At 37.4% G+C, this 18,690-nt stretch overlaps 1 protein-coding gene and 1 non-coding gene across 2 annotated transcripts in view; both read right to left on the bottom strand.

Annotated features, from left to right (window-relative positions):
* COG3 (component of oligomeric golgi complex 3) overlaps positions 1-18,467 on the bottom strand; it is a 53,546-nt gene extending 35,079 nt beyond the window's left edge. The window contains exons 1-8 of the mRNA XM_032496126.1: positions 18,074-18,467; positions 9,091-9,237; positions 7,365-7,426; positions 6,247-6,412; positions 5,514-5,588; positions 4,640-4,732; positions 3,873-3,998; positions 2,455-2,535 (exon numbers count right to left, since the gene is read on the bottom strand). Coding sequence (XP_032352017.1) covers positions 2,455-2,535; positions 3,873-3,998; positions 4,640-4,732; positions 5,514-5,588; positions 6,247-6,412; positions 7,365-7,426; positions 9,091-9,237; positions 18,074-18,247 — 924 coding nt within the window. The 5' untranslated portion in view covers positions 18,248-18,467. The remainder of the gene's footprint in view (positions 1-2,454; positions 2,536-3,872; positions 3,999-4,639; positions 4,733-5,513; positions 5,589-6,246; positions 6,413-7,364; positions 7,427-9,090; positions 9,238-18,073) is intronic.
* On the bottom strand, positions 10,797-10,868 carry TRNAT-AGU. Its single transcript has one exon. It is a non-coding gene; the product is annotated as a tRNA-Thr (tRNA).
* Positions 18,468-18,690: the final 223 nt, after the last annotated feature.

Raw genomic sequence — 18,690 nt, 5'->3', positions numbered from 1 at the left:
ACCATTCTTCTACTGTTAGACATCTAGGTTGTTTCTTAAGAGTAACAGCCTGATGGTTAAGAGCTCTAGGCCTGGAGCAAAATTAGAGGGTTTGAGAGCCAACCCCCAGTAGCTGTTTGAACCCAGGAGAGATAGTTCACTTCGCTGAGATTCCACGTCCTACCCTGTAAAGCTGGTATAATAATAGTACCCACTTCCCAGTCAGGGGCCCCAAAGCTGTTTCAAAAGAGAGAAATATTTTTAGAGACTTTTGATCCATTCTCCTAAAATGTTGAGAAAGGGATTTATTTACATCCCTATCAGCAGTATTGCCTGTCTCACCAAATCCTCAAAAGCACTGATTATGAAACCTTAATCTGTCAATTTCTAACAGACAAAAAAATGTCTCCTAACGCTAAACTGAATGTACTCTCTACTGAGGCTAAATAAACATGCATTCATATTTATTAACCATTTGTATTTTCTGTGAGTAATCTGGTCATTTTTATATGAGATAGTCATCTTTCTTACTGGCTTATAAACTCTTTTTAATATATTAAAAATATTAACCTTCTTACTTATTAGCTGCAAATATTCTCTCCAATTTCTGCTTTTTCTTTTGCTGTGTAAAATTCTGAAAATTTAATTTTTACATCCTTAAAATTCTGTAATTTTTTTCCAAAAATTTCCTCTAGTTTTTTTGCGGTTGTTCTTGTTGTTTTTGGCCTGCCTATTATTTTTACATTTAATTCTTTAGTTCACTTAAAATGTATTCTGGTAATGTCATAAAGTGAGGAGCTTACTTTTCCCCCCCAAACACTTAGCAAATCTTCCCAATACAATGTAGAAAACTTCAGCCCTTCCTTTTAGATTTGAGAAGCTTCTTTATATACAAAGTTATAGAATTTTCCATTCCAATGATCCATCAGAATTCTTAAATCAGTATCAATTTATTTTTCAAATTTTTCTTGTTTAGTCTTGCTTATTTAAACTACCAAAGGAATTTTAAGATCAACCAAAAGGAAATTCCATTGGAATTTTTGACAGGATTACATTTAACCAATAAATTACACTAGGAGGAACTGACATTTTAAAAACTGTCTTAATACAACATTGTAAATCACTATATTTCAATAAAAATTTTTTAATTAAAAATAAGTAAAAATTAAGTCTCCCCAACCAGGAACACAACAGGCTTACCATTTATTCAATCTTTTATGGTTTTCTTTCTAGTTTTGTTATTTTCTTCATACTTCTATTTCCATTAAGGTTATTTCTAGGTAAGTATTTTATGCTTTCTGTCACTTATATAAATGGGACCTCATCATATGTGCTAACTGGTTACTAATGGTATGCAGGAAAGCCCCTGATAACTACATAATCGTTTTACATTCACCTACCACTGAGCCCTCTTATCTACATCATTTCTTTTCTAATCAAATCTTTATCACTGCTACCTGACTAATAAGCAAAAGCAACCAATCTGGCATACTCTAAACCTCAAACCATCAACTGTATCTTTTCTAAACATGACCCAGTTCCTACTTCAAAAAACAAAAACTCCTTTCCACTGACTTTCAAGAAGGAAATAAGGAAAGAGTGAGGTCAGAGTCAGCCAAAGTAGACTACTCATGCTAGTAACTTCACAATGATAAAAAAAAAAAAAACAAAAAAAAAAACATGTACCAGCTCCAGGCAGCTGTTATCTGGGGTATGTCATTAACTATTCCAATATATAACACATATATCAAAACTCCATTTCCAATCACTTAATCAAGTTAAACACTTTGTGCATTCCTTTATGTACCAGACACTGTGCTCAGGAGGGTGAATAAGGTACACAAGCTCTACCTGGACCACTGAAAAATCTTCTTGTTAATCAGGCCTCTATTTGTCAAATCCCTCTTCACCATAATCCATTCTTCATTCTGCATCCTTAGTCTTATTAAATGGCACGCCTGACCAAATCACTCTCCCGTGTAAAATACTGCACTGGTTCTCCACTTTTCCTGAATTGGCATGACCAGTAACACCCCTTGTGAGATGGTCTTTGTGGTCTTTCCTTTCTTCTTTCCCGTCATGTCCTAGTTAAGTCTCATGTTCCAGTCATGCCAAATTACATGAGGTTCTCCCAAACTACATGTCTTTTATGTCCCTACAATCTTCCCTATAAATGCTGTTCTGTGTAAAATATCCTTCTCAATTCCCTCAAGTCCACTACAAACCAAGCCTTTTAAGCTCAAATATCACCTTCATCTGGAAACCTTCCCCGAGCATCACAGGAAGAACTAGATGTTTCCTGCTTTGTGGTCCCAAGCACCACAACATACACTGCTGTAATGTGGAAGGACAAAGCCTACCTTTCATGCATATTCATTTTCCTGGTATAGGCAAAGGATCTAACACACAGTAGTACTTCAAAACGGTTGGCTAAATAAATTTCATAGAATACCCTATTTACATCAATAGACTTACTCTGACTTTGGGGGCAGCAGCTCGAAATCTCACATAAAATAGTGTGAAAGCATTATCTGCATTAGGTACAGATGAAGGATCCTGAAGAAACATGGGGAAGAATAGAGAAGGAAGATAATTAACAAACAAATAACTATTCAGAAGATATGACACAAACCATTTCATATGTCTACAGCTTGGCCTATATAGCAACCAAAAATTTATGGAGAAAAATCTCAAAGAAAGACCAAACACTATTATTGCTATAAATGAGAAATAATTATGTGGAACTGTCATCTCTCTCCTCTTTATAATTAAAATTTATCCTAAATTACATGAATTTTAGTGGTAAAAAGACTTCAGTTTCCTACTCAGCCACTTGTTGAGTGTAGGACATTGGTCAAATTAACCTCCCTGAGATTCAGTACATCTATTGAATGGCAATATTATATACTTACAAAGGTTTTAAAGCACTAACACATATTAAGTACAAGTATTTATTAGGTATTAATTTCCCAAACTTATTCAAAATTTTACAAAATAGAAAAATTACAGTCTGTCTTTACATCAGCTAAGAAAAATGTGAAAGGTAAATGCAATCCAAAAACCAGTGGCTTTGAACTGAAAGCTCAAAAAGATATTCCATGTTCTTTAGAAAGTAAGCTTAAAAAACAAAATACATTATTTTTACGGATTTATTTTCTTAGGAAAGAAATGTGCTCAATGACCATCCTAGCTAGCTCCACTCTTATTTTCTGAAACTCTGCTAATTTTCCACCTAGTATCTACTACAATCTGTAATTGATTAATTCATCTGTTTCCTTCGTTACTGATTATTTCTCCTGCGTATAAGCTCCACGAGGGCAGGGACCTTGCTAGCTCCTTTCATTATCATACACTTTCTAGTACAATACCAAGCATTTAGGAGGCACCCAGTAAGAATATATTTACTAAATACAGAAAATTAAATTATCCATCATTTGTAAAGAAAAAATTCAAATTATCCACCATATGTAATCCTACCACGCAAACAGAACCACTTTTATTATTTTGGTGTGTTTCCTTCCAGTATTTTCTTGAAAAGATAGGCAAAGAAAATTTTTAAGTGACAAACAGTTTGTATCTTATTTTATCATTTACCATATAGTCCTGAACATTTCTCACACTGTTAAATACTCTTTGAAAATAAGACTGTGATGGGCATATACAATATAGCCTTTTTTCCTATTATAAATAAAATTAGAATGCATATTCTTTTTTTTTTTTTTAAAGGCAGAGGAAATTAAAAAGGATTGGAGAATCCGTCCCATCTGAGAATGCACATTCTTATTTAACAAAATGTTAAAAAAAAATTGGAGTTACTAGGTACTAATCTCAGACTAAGATTATGGAAGATAAATGAATCCAAAAAAAACTCGACACCTCACCAGTTAACTCACCCTTTTTAATAACTGATTTGTGAGGTTCTGTAGTGTGTTCACAGTGTATGCCTTCATGAGGTGCAAAGCTTTAGAAAGACATTGCTTAAACTTCAGTAAATATACAGGATAATCCTTAAAATTTGGCTGTAAAGGAAAGGGATAAAATTACAAAGACAAAACAAACATTAACAAAGCAAACTTTTGATGAAAACCAACTTGTTCTTTATGTAAAGTTATCTATAAAGTTCAAAAGAAGGTCCTATGTAGATCTTAAGCTCCTTGAAGACAAAAACTCTGACTGTCTTGGTCACAGCCAAATCCCCTGTGCCTGGCATGTATATTTTCAGTACCCCGTAGACTTCAAGGCTAATACATGAGGCCCAACTAGGAAAAGTATAGGAGTTCGGTGAAATAAATACAGCTATAAATCCTTGGAGGAAAGAGAGAGAGATGGCGATTAAATCAATGGACATGTCCCTTCCTCCCACCCCAAGCAATATTTTTGTTTCCAAAGAAGTATCTAGCAAAACAGGAAGTCAACAGTCTGAAAATCACATGTCGTTTTAGATAGAATAAACCTGTGTCATCCAGGCCCTTTCTCTATTCCAGGAGCTGCCTCAGTAGCTCAAAGTACTTTTTACATTGTTACTGACAATGACTATGAGTTCACTACAATCTTTCTTCAAGTATATTACAGATATCTATTTCCCTTTGGAAGAAATAATTACTCTATATAATAGAGATGTTAAGATTTCTTAAAAACATACAGAAATACCATGACTTACATGAGATGATATATACATTATACAATCATCTAACTTGGCCAGCATAGGTATAAATCCTTCACTATTCACAGACAACGTGGGAGAATTCAGTTTCTTTAAGGAAAAGAAAAATTTTTTTTTACATTTTAAGAGTCACCAAATATCCTCAAAAATAGCAACACAAAGAAGAAAGCACAAATTAAAAAGAATATGGATTTAACTCAGTTTATTCCTAATGAGCTTTAATGGGGCCCTTCATGAATTAGCAAACATTTTATACTCTACTATACAATGTTATATTAAAATAATACATCAAGGACCTAGATTTCCCATTTTCTAGTCTTTACAACATAAATTTTCCACTTGCAAATGCTGGCAATTTTCTCAAGGGTAAAAGATTAACTAGCAGTCATGTTTAGTAGTTGCTATTAAAGTAAAAATATAATATATACAGGTAAAATGCAAGTAAACTTATATAAGTAATAATAAGCACAAATATAGGTAATATATAATATAAATATAGTTAATAACTTAACATAATAGGTAAATTATATATAAAATATTAAAATATACAAAACTATACAATATATATAAGTAAAATCAAATATTTCTTATTTTGATATACAAATAGTTTGGGAATGAACTATTTCCCACTGCATTCCATTGTTAACTGGCTACTGATTTTATTTCTATCTCTTTAGTAAACATAATAATTAAGATTAATAAATTTAATAACAATTCATATGTAGTTATGATGATTAATTTATGAGCCAGAAACACATAAAAAACCATTAAGTTAAAATATCACTCAAACCAATTTATAAATTTAAAGATTATACTCAGAAAGGGAAATAAATATAAAGTCACTAATTTAAAAAAAAAAAACAATGCTTACTGTGTTAATAGTCTCCAATTCATTAAAATAGGAAAGCTTTTGTTGAATATTTTCAGCCAGATCAACAAGTTCCGACTTGCATTTTTTAAAAGAGAAAAATCAATTATTATGAGAACATAAGAATCAACACTTCAGTCTCAAAATTACATTGAAGAGATTTATATTAGACATACAGGTTTATATTAGATACACAGTTTCAGAATAATGCTCCAACACTTCTGCAATCATGGACTAAAAATAAAGCAATGATTATTACAGTAAATTACCTATGATCTCTTTATAAAATAACAGATGATTATCTTTAAAAAACACACACAAAATAACACATAGAGAAAACTCTGACATATAGTATCTTAAATATTGTATCTTTAAGTCACACATTTAAGTGCAACCTAGATCAGTTCATCTTTTCATAAATCCCACCATTACTATAACCACTATGCCTTGTTTGAAAAGTGTCAGTAATTAAGAGCAGACAGAGCAAATATATCCTCTTCACTATGAAATTGTTTTGAGATGTTAACAGCTCAGAACACAGGAAAGCTTGCCCTTGCCCCTGCTCACATAAGCTTAAAAGGCTGTCAAAGTAATCATTTGCATGCTTAGCACAGGGCTTCATACAGAGCAATGTTCAAAATATACTTGGAGAAATTTTTTAAATTACAATTAAATCATTTATCTACTTTAAAATAAAATATTAAATATAATCACTGACTTTCCTATTTCAAATTACCTGTTCTTTCAGGAGCTGTTCACAGGCTTCATGTAGGGTTCCTGTCTTATTGGACACAAAAAGATACTGTTTCTGCAATGATTCCAGATGCTGAAGAGCACTGTTTACATCATTCAATATAGCATCACACTGCTCCTGAAACCCAGACAAGTAATCCCTCATCTGTCTAGAAAACAGAACCAAAAGGGGATTGGCAATAATATTTTCCCCCAATAAGCATACACAAAAAAACAGCAAAGTCTTATTTTCCCCCAAATGCCTGAATTTCAGAAGGAAAGTCTGACATATTCACAAAGTTTATTACATTCAGAAATGTACCAAAAAACTATGTCACAAACTGTTTCTTAAGAAGAAAAATTACATAAGAAGGAAAATGACTGAAACAAGACTGGAACACCAGGGCCAGCCCAAGGTATCAAGTAGGTCCATCCTTCTGCCTTTGAAAGATGGTGTGATGTCATGAAAGAATTTTGGATTTGGAACTGGAAAACCTGAGTCCAAGTCCTAGCTCTGTCCAAGTGTCCATGACATTAGGCAAGTACTGAATATTTCCAGGCCTCAGTTTGCTCATTTGCAAAATGGACATAGAATACCTTTCCTCATAGGGCTGCTATAAAGATGAAATGGAATCACACATCAGAGAGCCCAACACAATGCCTAGCGATAGTAGTCACTTAATTAACGTTAATTAATGCAAATATTCAACCCACAGTCCCCAAATCAGCTAGAAACCATGGTTACTTCCTCCATGCCGGCAATACACACAAAGAGAACAACAGTTAACACCCAGCCTAGCTGGCCATCGCTTAAATCTCTCTCCCTCCAAAGAAAGACAACAAACACCTCTTAAAAGTTCCTGCAAAACTCCCACTTGATCCCAAGCATTTCTAGAGTTATCTAAAAATCAATGTCTGCCCCCTTAACCTATTAATTACGATGTAACTTTTTTAATCACACAACTTCCAATACCAGTTGTAATGACCCAAATCCTCTCTAGCTATTCTTAAAGAAAACGTTCAAGCTTTCTCTGTCCCTTAATTTTATTTAAAGACACAGATTACAAAATGCTTCAGAGGATCTAAAACAGAGGATAGCCGACAAATGCAAGAGCCACATACCTATATTTAGTTTCTTCATCCTGATCCATCTGAGTTTGCAGCTTTGCAAACCATGAGAAGAACTGGAAAAAGAGAGTATTATGTTGTCAAAAAACTAGAACAGACAAAATGAAAAGTGGCTACATGCTAAACAGCAAGTCAAAAGGGTAGACACTAAGTCTTATTGTTTCAGGCTCAGACATTAATAGTTTTAAGCCCGGAGTTGATAATTTAATTGCACAGTCAGTATCTACATGCTAGGAAAGGCAAAGGATATTAAAAACACTGGCCATTTTCAGAGTCAAATAAGGAAAAGTATTAACAAGATAATATGCAGAAATAAATATTTCTTCCTAAGAGGCTAATGCCTACTTGCTAGTTTGCCAAATTTGAGTAGGTGACACAGGGCTTTGGGTAAATATTAATATTAATGTTATCTAATAATAATTGCAAAGATAAACACTCAAAAATAATACAAAAGAGTGGTTTAAGAACACGGACCTTTGCATCAGCTAAACCTGGGTTTGAATTCTGGGCCTACCAACAAGTCGTATACTTAAAATGAGTACATTTTATTGTATGTAAATTATAACTCAACATACTGGATTTTTTTTAATTTAAAGAGAGATATGCAAGTGCAAATTTAATCCAGAAGATTTTTTTTCAAATAGTTCAAATAAATTCAGAGACATAGTGCAAGAGTATCTTTTATAATTCTCAAGTGCGATTCGAAGTTAAAGGTATGCTTCATTCTCTCAAGATGTTAGGCGTGCCAAGTATCTGGGCTTCCGTTTACTGAAAGCTGATTGTCTGCCTGCTACATACTGCATTTACATGCATTACCTAATTTAATTCTCACAAAAGTCCTATGAACTAAGTATATAATTATCCTTGGTTTACACATTAGGAAACTAAAGACCTGAGAAGTAATCTGCCTAGGCTCACAAATATGGGAAGTGATGGAGGTGACTTTCAGATCCAGGCCTAACTCAAGAGCTGACGCTCTCCATCACTTGGCAGCACTGCCCCTCTCGACTTACTGTATATGCAATTCAGCACAGTTGCTTTGTGGTTCACTTGACAAATGTCTCAGCTCTGATTCTTAACAGGACAGAAAGAGGAGACAGAGGAAGTGGCAGAAGAAATTACTGCATATTTAAATTTATAGTTAGGAATAAGCAAAAACCAAGAGAAGATTACACATTATAAATGACTGAAAAATAACTCTAAATGTTCAGCTAAAGAGAATACTGAGGTTTTAAAGAAAGAAATCACCTAGCAGAGAGGCATGTGCATGGGGGTCCACATGTGTGCAAGTGCACATACATATGTATGCTGGGAGGACATGTTCACACAGACACACACTGGGAGGAGGTCAAAAGGATGTAAGATATCAAAACCTTAATAAGTATAACAAGTCTACCAACATCCAAACTGGAATATTGTATTTTCATCTGCATTGCAAATAAAATTGGGCAATAGGTTCATTTTAAACACTTCAGAAACAGTGTATATTGATTATACTTCAATTTAAAAAAAGTGGCTCACAACTCAAAAAAAAAAAAAAACAACCAAAAACTCACTTATGAAACAGCCACAACACAAAATCAAGAATGTTCTGTAAAGATTTTATTTTAACTATAATTTCAAATGTTCAGAACTTTTGATTAGGACCTTTTTTACTAGCCTTATTTTACTGAGACATTTAAAACAATCAAGCATCTTTAGAAATAACACTGCCATTCACCTGTTGTGCAGTTTCGATTCTTTCTTCTTTCATTTCTAAGGAGGTGAAACCCTTCAAGAGAATGTCTTCCGTGGATTCGGGCACTATTGAAGAATGTGCAATGGGCAGCGACCGGGATGTTAAACTGCACAAGTCTTCAATTGGGAGCTTGAAAAAAAAGAAAAGAGAGCCACAAAGATTAAAATAACTTGAAAATTCTCTGAACTTAACAAGACTGGTATTTCATCTCAGGTGTTCTGAAAAGAGAAAGGAATGCTTTCTATTAAATCATTTAATAAGTGTCATATAACAGCTACAACTAAGCTCTCTCTGTATTAAATGCTAGTCTCAAAGTGTACCCATGACACAAATATCCCATCATTAATAAAGTATGGGGGCTTGTTTTGTTTCTTTTGTGCTTTCGGTTCTTTCTTTTTAAGTAAAGCATGGTTTTTGAGTTACTTTTCTAAAACTGGTGGTGAGTCTGTACTAATTCACACACATTTTCTTACTGGACCCTCTTGCAAACCAGAAAAAGGCAAAACCTGCATGCTAATGCAAGAAGCTTGCCCTTTCTAGTATCAAACACAAATACATAACCTTATTAATACCAACCGGAGAACAAATTGCACCCAAGAATTAACTACCAACAACTGTTACCTCCTTCTACTATTTCCACTGCTGGCACACTTCACCCACATCTTCTTGCTGACAGATTGTGAAATTACAACTGAAAAGAATATCAGAGTTTCCCATCAGATTCAGAAGAGCCTGACTTTGACACCATCAGACCTGCAATATTTTCTAGATGTCCACTACTAAAGATAGTCCAGCTGTTCATTTACCTAGAGTCATACAGACAAGCTATTTTCAGACCTAAAAGAAAGGAAGCATAGATGCTGGGGAAGGTACAAGGGCCAGATTGTTTCATTTCAATTCCAGTTTCCAGCCCTTATGGCATGACATCTAAGGTCCAGCAATATCAGACCTTGATTCAAGGCCTTAGGAAATTGCCCCCTGTCTATTTTTCTAGATATAGGCATTTCATCCAAAGATTTCATCAGTATTTTCTCTTCAAAGCTAAAATAAAATAAGCTAGATGCAACATGCACCATCATTGATTTAGAAACACAACCCTTCAAATATAGGGGTTTTGTACCTGGGTTCAAGCTGTACCTTCAGGCACAGTAAAGCACATCACAACACAGCCTGGATTGAACCCTGCTCCTGCTCACTTACGAGCTGGGGGACAATAAGCAAATCACTTAATGCTTCTAAATCTCAATTTCTTCTATGTAAAATAGGAAGTACATTATCTGTATCATGAGGCCATTGTGAAAAGAAGAAAACACAAGTGTGGGAAGAGAACAGGCTTCTTGGACCACTGGGAAGTTGCAGGCAGGAAAAAAAACATGTTCAGGAAGGTCCTTGATCTGCTTTCTCCCCACAAATGAGTCTGACTCAAGAGCCAGGAGGGTCCTGGAAGTACATAATTATGTCTTATTAAAGGTATCACTTGTTCATGTAAACTCTTCCTGAATAGTGACATAATTCCTGAGTACTAAAGGACTGTTGGGCAGTAAGAATGAGGTTTCTCAAATCTAGTGAGAATCTCTTTTTTTTTTTAGTTAAAGTTTTTTTTTTAATTGTTTTATTTTATTTTTAGGTTTTTTTTTTTTTTTTTGGTGGGGGGAGGTAATTAGGTTTATTTACTTATTTATTTTTAATAGAGGTACTGGGGATTGAACCCAGGACCTTGTGCATACTAAGCACACACTCTACCACTGAGCTATACCTTCCCCACTCTGAGAATCTATCTTGAGTCTACAGTGTCACCAGCAACTGTGCTGCCACCAGAGGTTCTGGAGGACAGAGGAAGCTAAGTCCACCTGCTCATGCTCTGTGCAACCACCCCAGTTACCAAAAACAAGCTGTCTCCTTGGAGAGGGCAGGTAACCCACCAGACAGAATATTACATGTACTCAGCCTAATGCCTACCAAATAGGAAATACGATAAATGTGAGCTACTGCTATTTATCACATTACTACCATTATTCCTATTTATTAGCAGCAACAGAATAAGTAAATTTATGAATCAGAATCTATACTGCTTCTTGGGAACAGAATAGTCTGAAAGCTATCTTTATACAATTTTATTTTATTAGTAGTAAAATTTAGTTATATATGAACAGATTATGAAAAAACTCAAACACATAGTTCTATCAGCACTGCTTATATGATACCTAAGGAGGAAAAGGGAAGGAGACATGGATTAGGCACAGATTTGAAAAATATACTAGAAAGGGCCTGGATGCTAGGCTAAAATAAAGAACGGTAGACAGGGTGTTGCTTGCACCCTAATAATAAGAAAAAGACAAATAATGTACGAAATCATATTCCTGAATGTATCAGAGAGCTAAAGTTCCTCTAATCAAGTAGATTACTAGATTAAAACCTAGAGAAAGATGGGCACCTTCAGGCAGAGACAGTGTGAGCAACTGGTTCATCACAGCAGATGATGGGAAAAGAAATGACAAACGCCACATGAACTGGTAAGAACTGGGCTAAAATTTCTTACAAACTGCTAAATGCTGGAGGGTGGATGAGTACAAAATGCTCCGGAGCCACAGACACGGGAAGTTTGCACCCACTCAGACGGTCTTCATGGAACTCCACCAGGTGCTCACAAGAAAGAATGAGGATGGTGAGGTGCAGGCCTAGAGGAGGGAGCTGTAGAAAGTGGGGCACAAGGCGCCATCCAGACCCTTCTCCCCAGTGGAACAAAAGACACTCTAAAAAGGGCAGCAAACCCTATCTACCCTAGGGCACAGAAGACATACTACAGCTGGGGAAAGGGAGAACAAACGACCACAACCCCTGGAGGAGAGGCGAGAAACCACCCAAGCCCCAGAGCATTAGAGGTCTCTTACTGCCGGAGGAAGGCCGAATCAGGAAGAAATTCCACCCCCAAGCCCAGGAGCAAAGGGGCCTGCCTAAGACTGAGACTGGACTTGGATGACAGAAAACTCCCACCTACCACGCCCCAGCTACCCGGCAGCAGCAATCCACCGCCATGGGAGAGGCAGAAGCACAGACACCCTGAGACACAGGCACGAAGCACACCAAAAGCTGAGGGTCGAGGAGGAGGGTTAAGAACACCCTGCAGCAACCCAGCCCCAACCCAGACAAAAGGTAACAAGAGAGAAGTTTGAAGCCACTGGTAAACTAAAAACAACCAGAACAACATCAAAACCCTAGCTCAACTCCTAACTAGGCTGATTCAACCCCCCACACTAATAACTAAACAGAAGTGTACTCACTTCCAGCCATTCATACTATTTTTCTCATTCTCAGATGTCCTGCATAATGTCCAGTATTCAACCAAAAGGCACATTAAAAAGGGGGAAGAAAATTCACTGTCAAAAGATAAAGCACTCAACAGACCCACATCTATCTTTAATTCAATTTATTTTGAGAAAAAAAGGTTATAAACATATCTTAAAAAGTAATGTAGGTCATGTAAGGTACTATTACTCATTCTCAAATAAAGGAAATCCTGCACGTGCTACAACACAGATGAACCTTGGAGTCATTATGCTCAGTGAAATAAGCTAGTCTCAAAAGGACAAATACTGTATTTTACCTGTTATATGAGGTACCTAGAGTAGTGAAATTCATAGAGAAAGAATGCAGAATGGTGGTTTCCAGGAGCTGGGAGAATCAGGAGTTACTGTTTAATGGGTACGGAGTTTCAGTTTAGGAAGATGAAAAAGATCTGGAGACTGACAGTGGTGATGGTTACACAACAATATGAACGTACCTTGTGCCACTAAATTGTACACTTAAAAGTGGTTAAAATGACAAGTTTTACTTCTGTATTTTTTACTACAATTAATAAAAGTAGAAAAAAAGTAATATAGATCAATGTCAAAATCCTGATTGTGATACCACGTACTATAGTTTTGCAAAATGAAAAAGTAATGTAATAATCATATTCTCCTAAGTTCATGAGGCCTTACAACGCATTAATTCTGGTACTACTTCATAATATATAACAAATTCCAGATAAAAAATTAATTCCCAGAATCGTTTGTAATATATATGGCAGTCTTTTAAAACATATTTATTTGAACAGGTAAAAAATTCATGTGGCACAAGATACAAAGGATATTCAATGAAAAGTCTTCTTCCCATGGACCCATTCATTCCCCAACGATCCGGTTCCCTCCTCAGAGGCTCTTAATGTTAACTAGCACCTCAGGAAGCTTTCTTAAGGCAGTCTATCCATATACAAAGGAAGTACACCTTTTTTTTAATCCAAATAACAGCATATTATACACACTTTGCCTTTTTCATTTGATATGCAGCATTTTCAACAGAGCATAAGGAAAAGATGGAATTTACTTTCTTCCTTTAAATTCATAACTCTCTGTCATTAACCTATAACGAGCCTTTTACTCTAATAAAAGTCCAGGAGCATAGGATGATTAAGTGAAAACCCAGTCTCCCTCTTTCCATCTTCTCTGAAGCAATACCAACGTTTATTATAGTTTGAGAAATATTTCTAAGGAATTCAAAGGCAAAATAAAGAACTTTAAAAGAAGAAGGAACCAAAGAAATAATCTGGAATTTTTATCAATCTTCTTTTATAGATATTATTCAAAACACACGAACGTATTTTTCTCCAAATCATCAGAAGAGTTAAATGAAAAGTAAACTCCTCCCCTACCTCCACTTTCAACTAATTTTTTGCAAAATTTTTTTAAAGTACATTTATTTATTTGGGGGGATTATTTATTTGTTTGTTTGTTTATTTAAATGGAGGTACTGGAGACTGAATCCAGGACCTCCTCCATGCTAAGAATGCACTCTACCACTGAGCTACCTTCCCTATCCCGTTTTAACTAATTTAACTGTTTTCAGTATTTTTGTTGGTTACTCCATAACTCATAACACAGATTCAAAGCATTGTGTTTTATCAATTGATGGTCTTATCTACTGACTCCCCGTGACATAAAATGAAGAAATGAGTACCCCTAACATGTCCTTTTATATTTACTCTCAAGTTTTGTCACCTATACCATCTCTTTTTCAGACTGTCAAAATCTGTAATATTTACACTTTGTTCTGTAATTAAGTCTTTAGATTCATTTTTTTAATGATACTACATGCTTCCTAACTCCTATTAATTTACCAAAATTACAGATTTACTGATACCATCTGTGTTTTGGATGTGCCTCACATTTATTACTGTCATGTAAAAAGGATCCCAGGGTGTCACACATGTGCTTAGTCTGTCATTCTGAACCAAAAAAAATCTTCCAGTATACTTCAGAAAATGAAATCATATGAAAACTCTGGCTACTTGAGAAGGTACTACAGATATTCCAGATATAATCTGCAACCTAGACATTGTGAGTAAACATGATAATTTGAATATATGAAAGAGCATTCTGTTTGATTGGTTCATGCACAAATGACTACTTCCCAGTCATACAGACTTTCAAATATCAGAAGCAGAAGGCCTCCTGTTCACTTGCTTTAATAAAAAACCATTTTCTCTCAAGCCAAGCAAGAGAGAAGCCACACTGCAACCACTTCTAAGAAACAAATTTATAAAGTAACAAAACAAGTTGCTTTTTAAGAGTTTATGAGAAGATGTCCCCCAGTAGGGGCATTTGCCCAGCTGTCTTCTCAAAGCACCTGGGATAGAATGGCAAGTCAAGAAGGGTGTGGTGGTGGGGGAGGATACAGCTCAGTGGTAGAGTGCGTGCTTAGCATGCACAAGGTCCTGGGTTCAATCACTAGTACCTCCATTAAAAATAAATTAAATAAAAATATAAAAAACTAATTACCTCCCCCCCAAAAAAAATTTTAAAAAATAAAAAAGAAGGGTGCAGTGGTGTCACAAACTTCCCTGTTCTGACCTGTCATTCACTCCTGACTAGGAGATGACAATGCCCCTGGCTCACTCACACTGTCCTGGCTCCCAGATGGAGCAGACATTCACCACCCGAAAGAGAGGAGCATAGACCTCGGTTGCTGGTTGCTAGTCCCAGAGAGCTACTGTACAGTTTATACAAAAGGGGACAAGCAACATTCTAAATACTAATTACAATAAATTATCAAGCCTTGCTTGACCAGCTGAGCAACTCCAGGAAAAAAACAATATACCTTTCTCTCCCAAACTTTATTTCTTACCTGATTCTGGGCTGGAGAAAATCACTTTTGTTATCAATCTAATTAATTCATTCCCTGAAAGAAACCTCAGGTTACCTTCTCTGTTTGGAGCAAATCACTGAGGAGGTAGAGACGGAGTCTCAGAACCTTTCACAAGGCAATTAACCTCTTCTTTCTTACCTTTGGTCTGTGTGACACCAATACCAGCTCAGGATCATGATTCTAATCTATTCTTTTAAGGTACTATTCATATGAGAGGGGAAAACATATGAATAATAAAATACTAGCAGGTAGCTTGCTGTGTGTACCTCACATACATTATTTAATTCTCTCTACTTCTGTGAGGCAAGTACTATTATCATCTTCACTTTATAAAGAAGAAAAGAGGCTCAGAGAATTTAAGAATCATGTCTAAGGCCACAAAGCCCTTAGAAAAACAAAAACTTTAACAGTAAATTACAGGTAAATTTCAGTGTAAATTACCTCAGCATTTTATTGAGAATTACTAAATGCAGTAGAAAGAAAAAGGCCCTCACTACTAAAAGGTTTGCCCCGGCTACAAGAAACCAGACTACCTAATATTCTACATCAAATTCTCTTATCTAACATCAAATAAAAAGGTATAACTTCTTTCCAAGATATGATTAGTTCTTCAGAAAAAAGAAAGCTATTAACAGCTTCATCATGTTTGCTGAGAGCTAGCTGGCTTCCTGCTATTTAACTAACGTGTTCTGTTCCAGTTGTTCAGGAAGTAATTTATCTCCTGAAAATTGTGAAACTTCACAGAAAACCCTTCACAGATACACTGGTTGGGCAAAATAAAAATTAAGACATGCTTCCTCACTGTCGGTGTTAAAAAGAGTGGTAACAGCAATAAAAAATTCAATTCCAGAGTCTTCCTACCAGACATATAAAGGGAAATGAGGGCTGCAGAAAAGTTGAAAAGCAACGAGAACCTCCCTCTCAAAGATTCCAGGATGGGTAAATAACAGGCTGGTACTTCATTCTCACAGGAATCCCATACCAAGGCTGCATGTACTGGAAGACCTTCACTGAACCCTTGAACTGGTGAAGTTCATCCCCTACCCATGACTCTGCATTGTTTTTTCCCTCCAGCTGGAAGCTTATTTTTCTCATTTTCCATCACAAGGTCTCACCTTAGACCGTTACTATCTCAGAAAGGCCTTCCCTCTTTATCTAAAAGGGCACACCTCATCCCCTGTTGTCATACCCTGTTGTCATACCATACTGTTTTATTTTCCTTAGATCATAAACCACCTTCTGAACTTACCTTCTCTGCTCTTTTTAACCTGCTCATGATCACTATAATTAGGTCAGCTCCACGAGGCAAGAGATCCTGTGTTTCTTATCATTCTATCCTCAATTCCCAGCCCAGGATAGGCACATAATTCATGGTAAGTGACTGAATGAGACTAATGGTAGATATTATATTGCATAAACATCAAATAATGGGGTGAAAATGAAGAGATTCCACTAACTACACTCCAAATCCTTTCCTTTGTGCTCAATGAGAATAATAATATTGTATGATTCAAGACAATAAAAAACAAATTGGGTTACTTTTCTTGTGGAATATGTTTGCCACAGATGCTGTGATGCCCAAGCATTCTGCTTTGGTAATAGGCCAAATCAATTATAAACAGACTCAAACATTTATAGAGCAAACAGTTTCTATCATCCAGAGCCTAAAAGACTTTGACAGCCACGCCAAAGCAAATTTCCACCTGCTTCCTCATTTATTTCAAACCCACTTCCAGCACAGAATCCTAGAGGTGGACAGAGAAACCCAAGAAAAAACACCTGTACTTTACGGCAGAACGTGCAACAGTGAAAGTGGAGAGAACTTTCAAAGAGTTCTTAACCTCTGAAGTGTGAAGGCAAGGGGAAAAAAAAAAAAAGCTTAAGTCTGTAAACTCAATCTGCCTTTGAACACAACTCCAAACCGTAAAAAGAATGCTTCCAACATCAAAAAATAACCATCCTTATTAGTAAAACAATCTTCCTAAACCTGGCCCTCAAAACAAGAAAAAGTTTGTAAAACATTTGACAATTGATAAAACGTACTTCTGGCTATTATAAGTAACTGAATTGAATCACACAAGCAGTAACATGCATGATGTCTCAATGGAAATTAGGATTTAAAACGTTGACACTAAAACCGAACACTAGCATTATTTAATAATGTACTGATCCAGCTTCTAAAGAAAACCCATTTTTATTGCTTTGCTACAGCAAATATGAATCGGATCTCCACAACATGCACTTAATCCAGAGCTCACTGCTCAATGTGCGATGAATGAAACTATCACTCAGTATCAAGTTTGGTCTCCCCAAGTGCCCCTATGGAAAAAGGAAGCTGAGTTATTCATTAAACTGATGAACGAATACTAGTAAGAGGCTGTCCTGAAGCAAAGCACTTCGGGTTCAGTGCCCTCTCCTTCCGGGAGAAGGTGGGCAACAGGACTGTGCCTCGCTGACACCAGGGACACCCGGGGCAGGACGCCCAGAACCAGGATCCGGGCCAACCGTCCCAAGCCGCAGGGGGAGGGCTGGGTGCCGGCGGCCTCCAGCCACTGGACGCCCCCGCAGCCTTCCCCACGCGGGAGGGGAGAGTCGGCGGGGAGAGTCGGCGGTCGCGGGCAGCGTGAGGCCTGACAGCCGGGGAAGGTGAGGGACCTCTCCAACCGACCCGCCACCATGACCGGGGAGGAGAGAAGAGAGACCCTGGACAGGGGTCTGCAAGGCCGGGGTTCGTCAGCGCGGCCGTACAGCATGCCAGCCCAGCTCCCGCCCGTCACCTTACCTCGGCCGGCACCGGCAGGTCCTCGGCCGCCGCTTTCAGCTCCAGCACCGAGTCCGCCTGCCGGTCGGTCAGCGGCGCCGTCGTGTCCGGTCTCCTATCCCAGAGAGCCAGCTTCTCCCGAGCGTCCCGCTCCCCCGCCGCCTCGGGCAGCAGCAGCAGCGCCGCCTCCGCCATCGCCGACGCCCCCGCTGCCCGCAGCAGCAGCTGGGAGGTCGGGACCCCGACAGAGAGAGGCCCGGGCCACTTCCGGGACAGTCGCGGCTTCCAACGCGGCACCGGCGGAGGGGCGGGCCGGGCTGGAATACCCTGACCCCGGAAGTGCTTCCCCCCTGCGTGGGCGGGACTGAGACCAGGACCGACGTGGCTTTTAAAGGGGTAAAAGTATTTCCGGTCGGGGTGTAGATGGAGAGGGCGAAGGATATAGGCCCTAACGGAAATAGAGATACCCCTACCGGAACTCTCTTCCTCAACATCAATAACTTTATTGTTACGTGTTGTTGACAACTATGCACAGCTACCCCGCCGACAGGGGTCTTCGTGAGCTCCAGGATATACTGCCTCTCTCTGCTCGCAGCTGGGCAGTCTGGGTGGAGTGTATGGACTGTCATTTCCTTGTT

This window comes from Camelus ferus, chromosome 14 (genome assembly GCF_009834535.1).
Source record: "Camelus ferus isolate YT-003-E chromosome 14, BCGSAC_Cfer_1.0, whole genome shotgun sequence".
Classification (NCBI taxonomy): domain Eukaryota; kingdom Metazoa; phylum Chordata; class Mammalia; order Artiodactyla; family Camelidae; genus Camelus; species Camelus ferus.
This window is presented reverse-complemented; position numbering and strand designations above follow the sequence as displayed.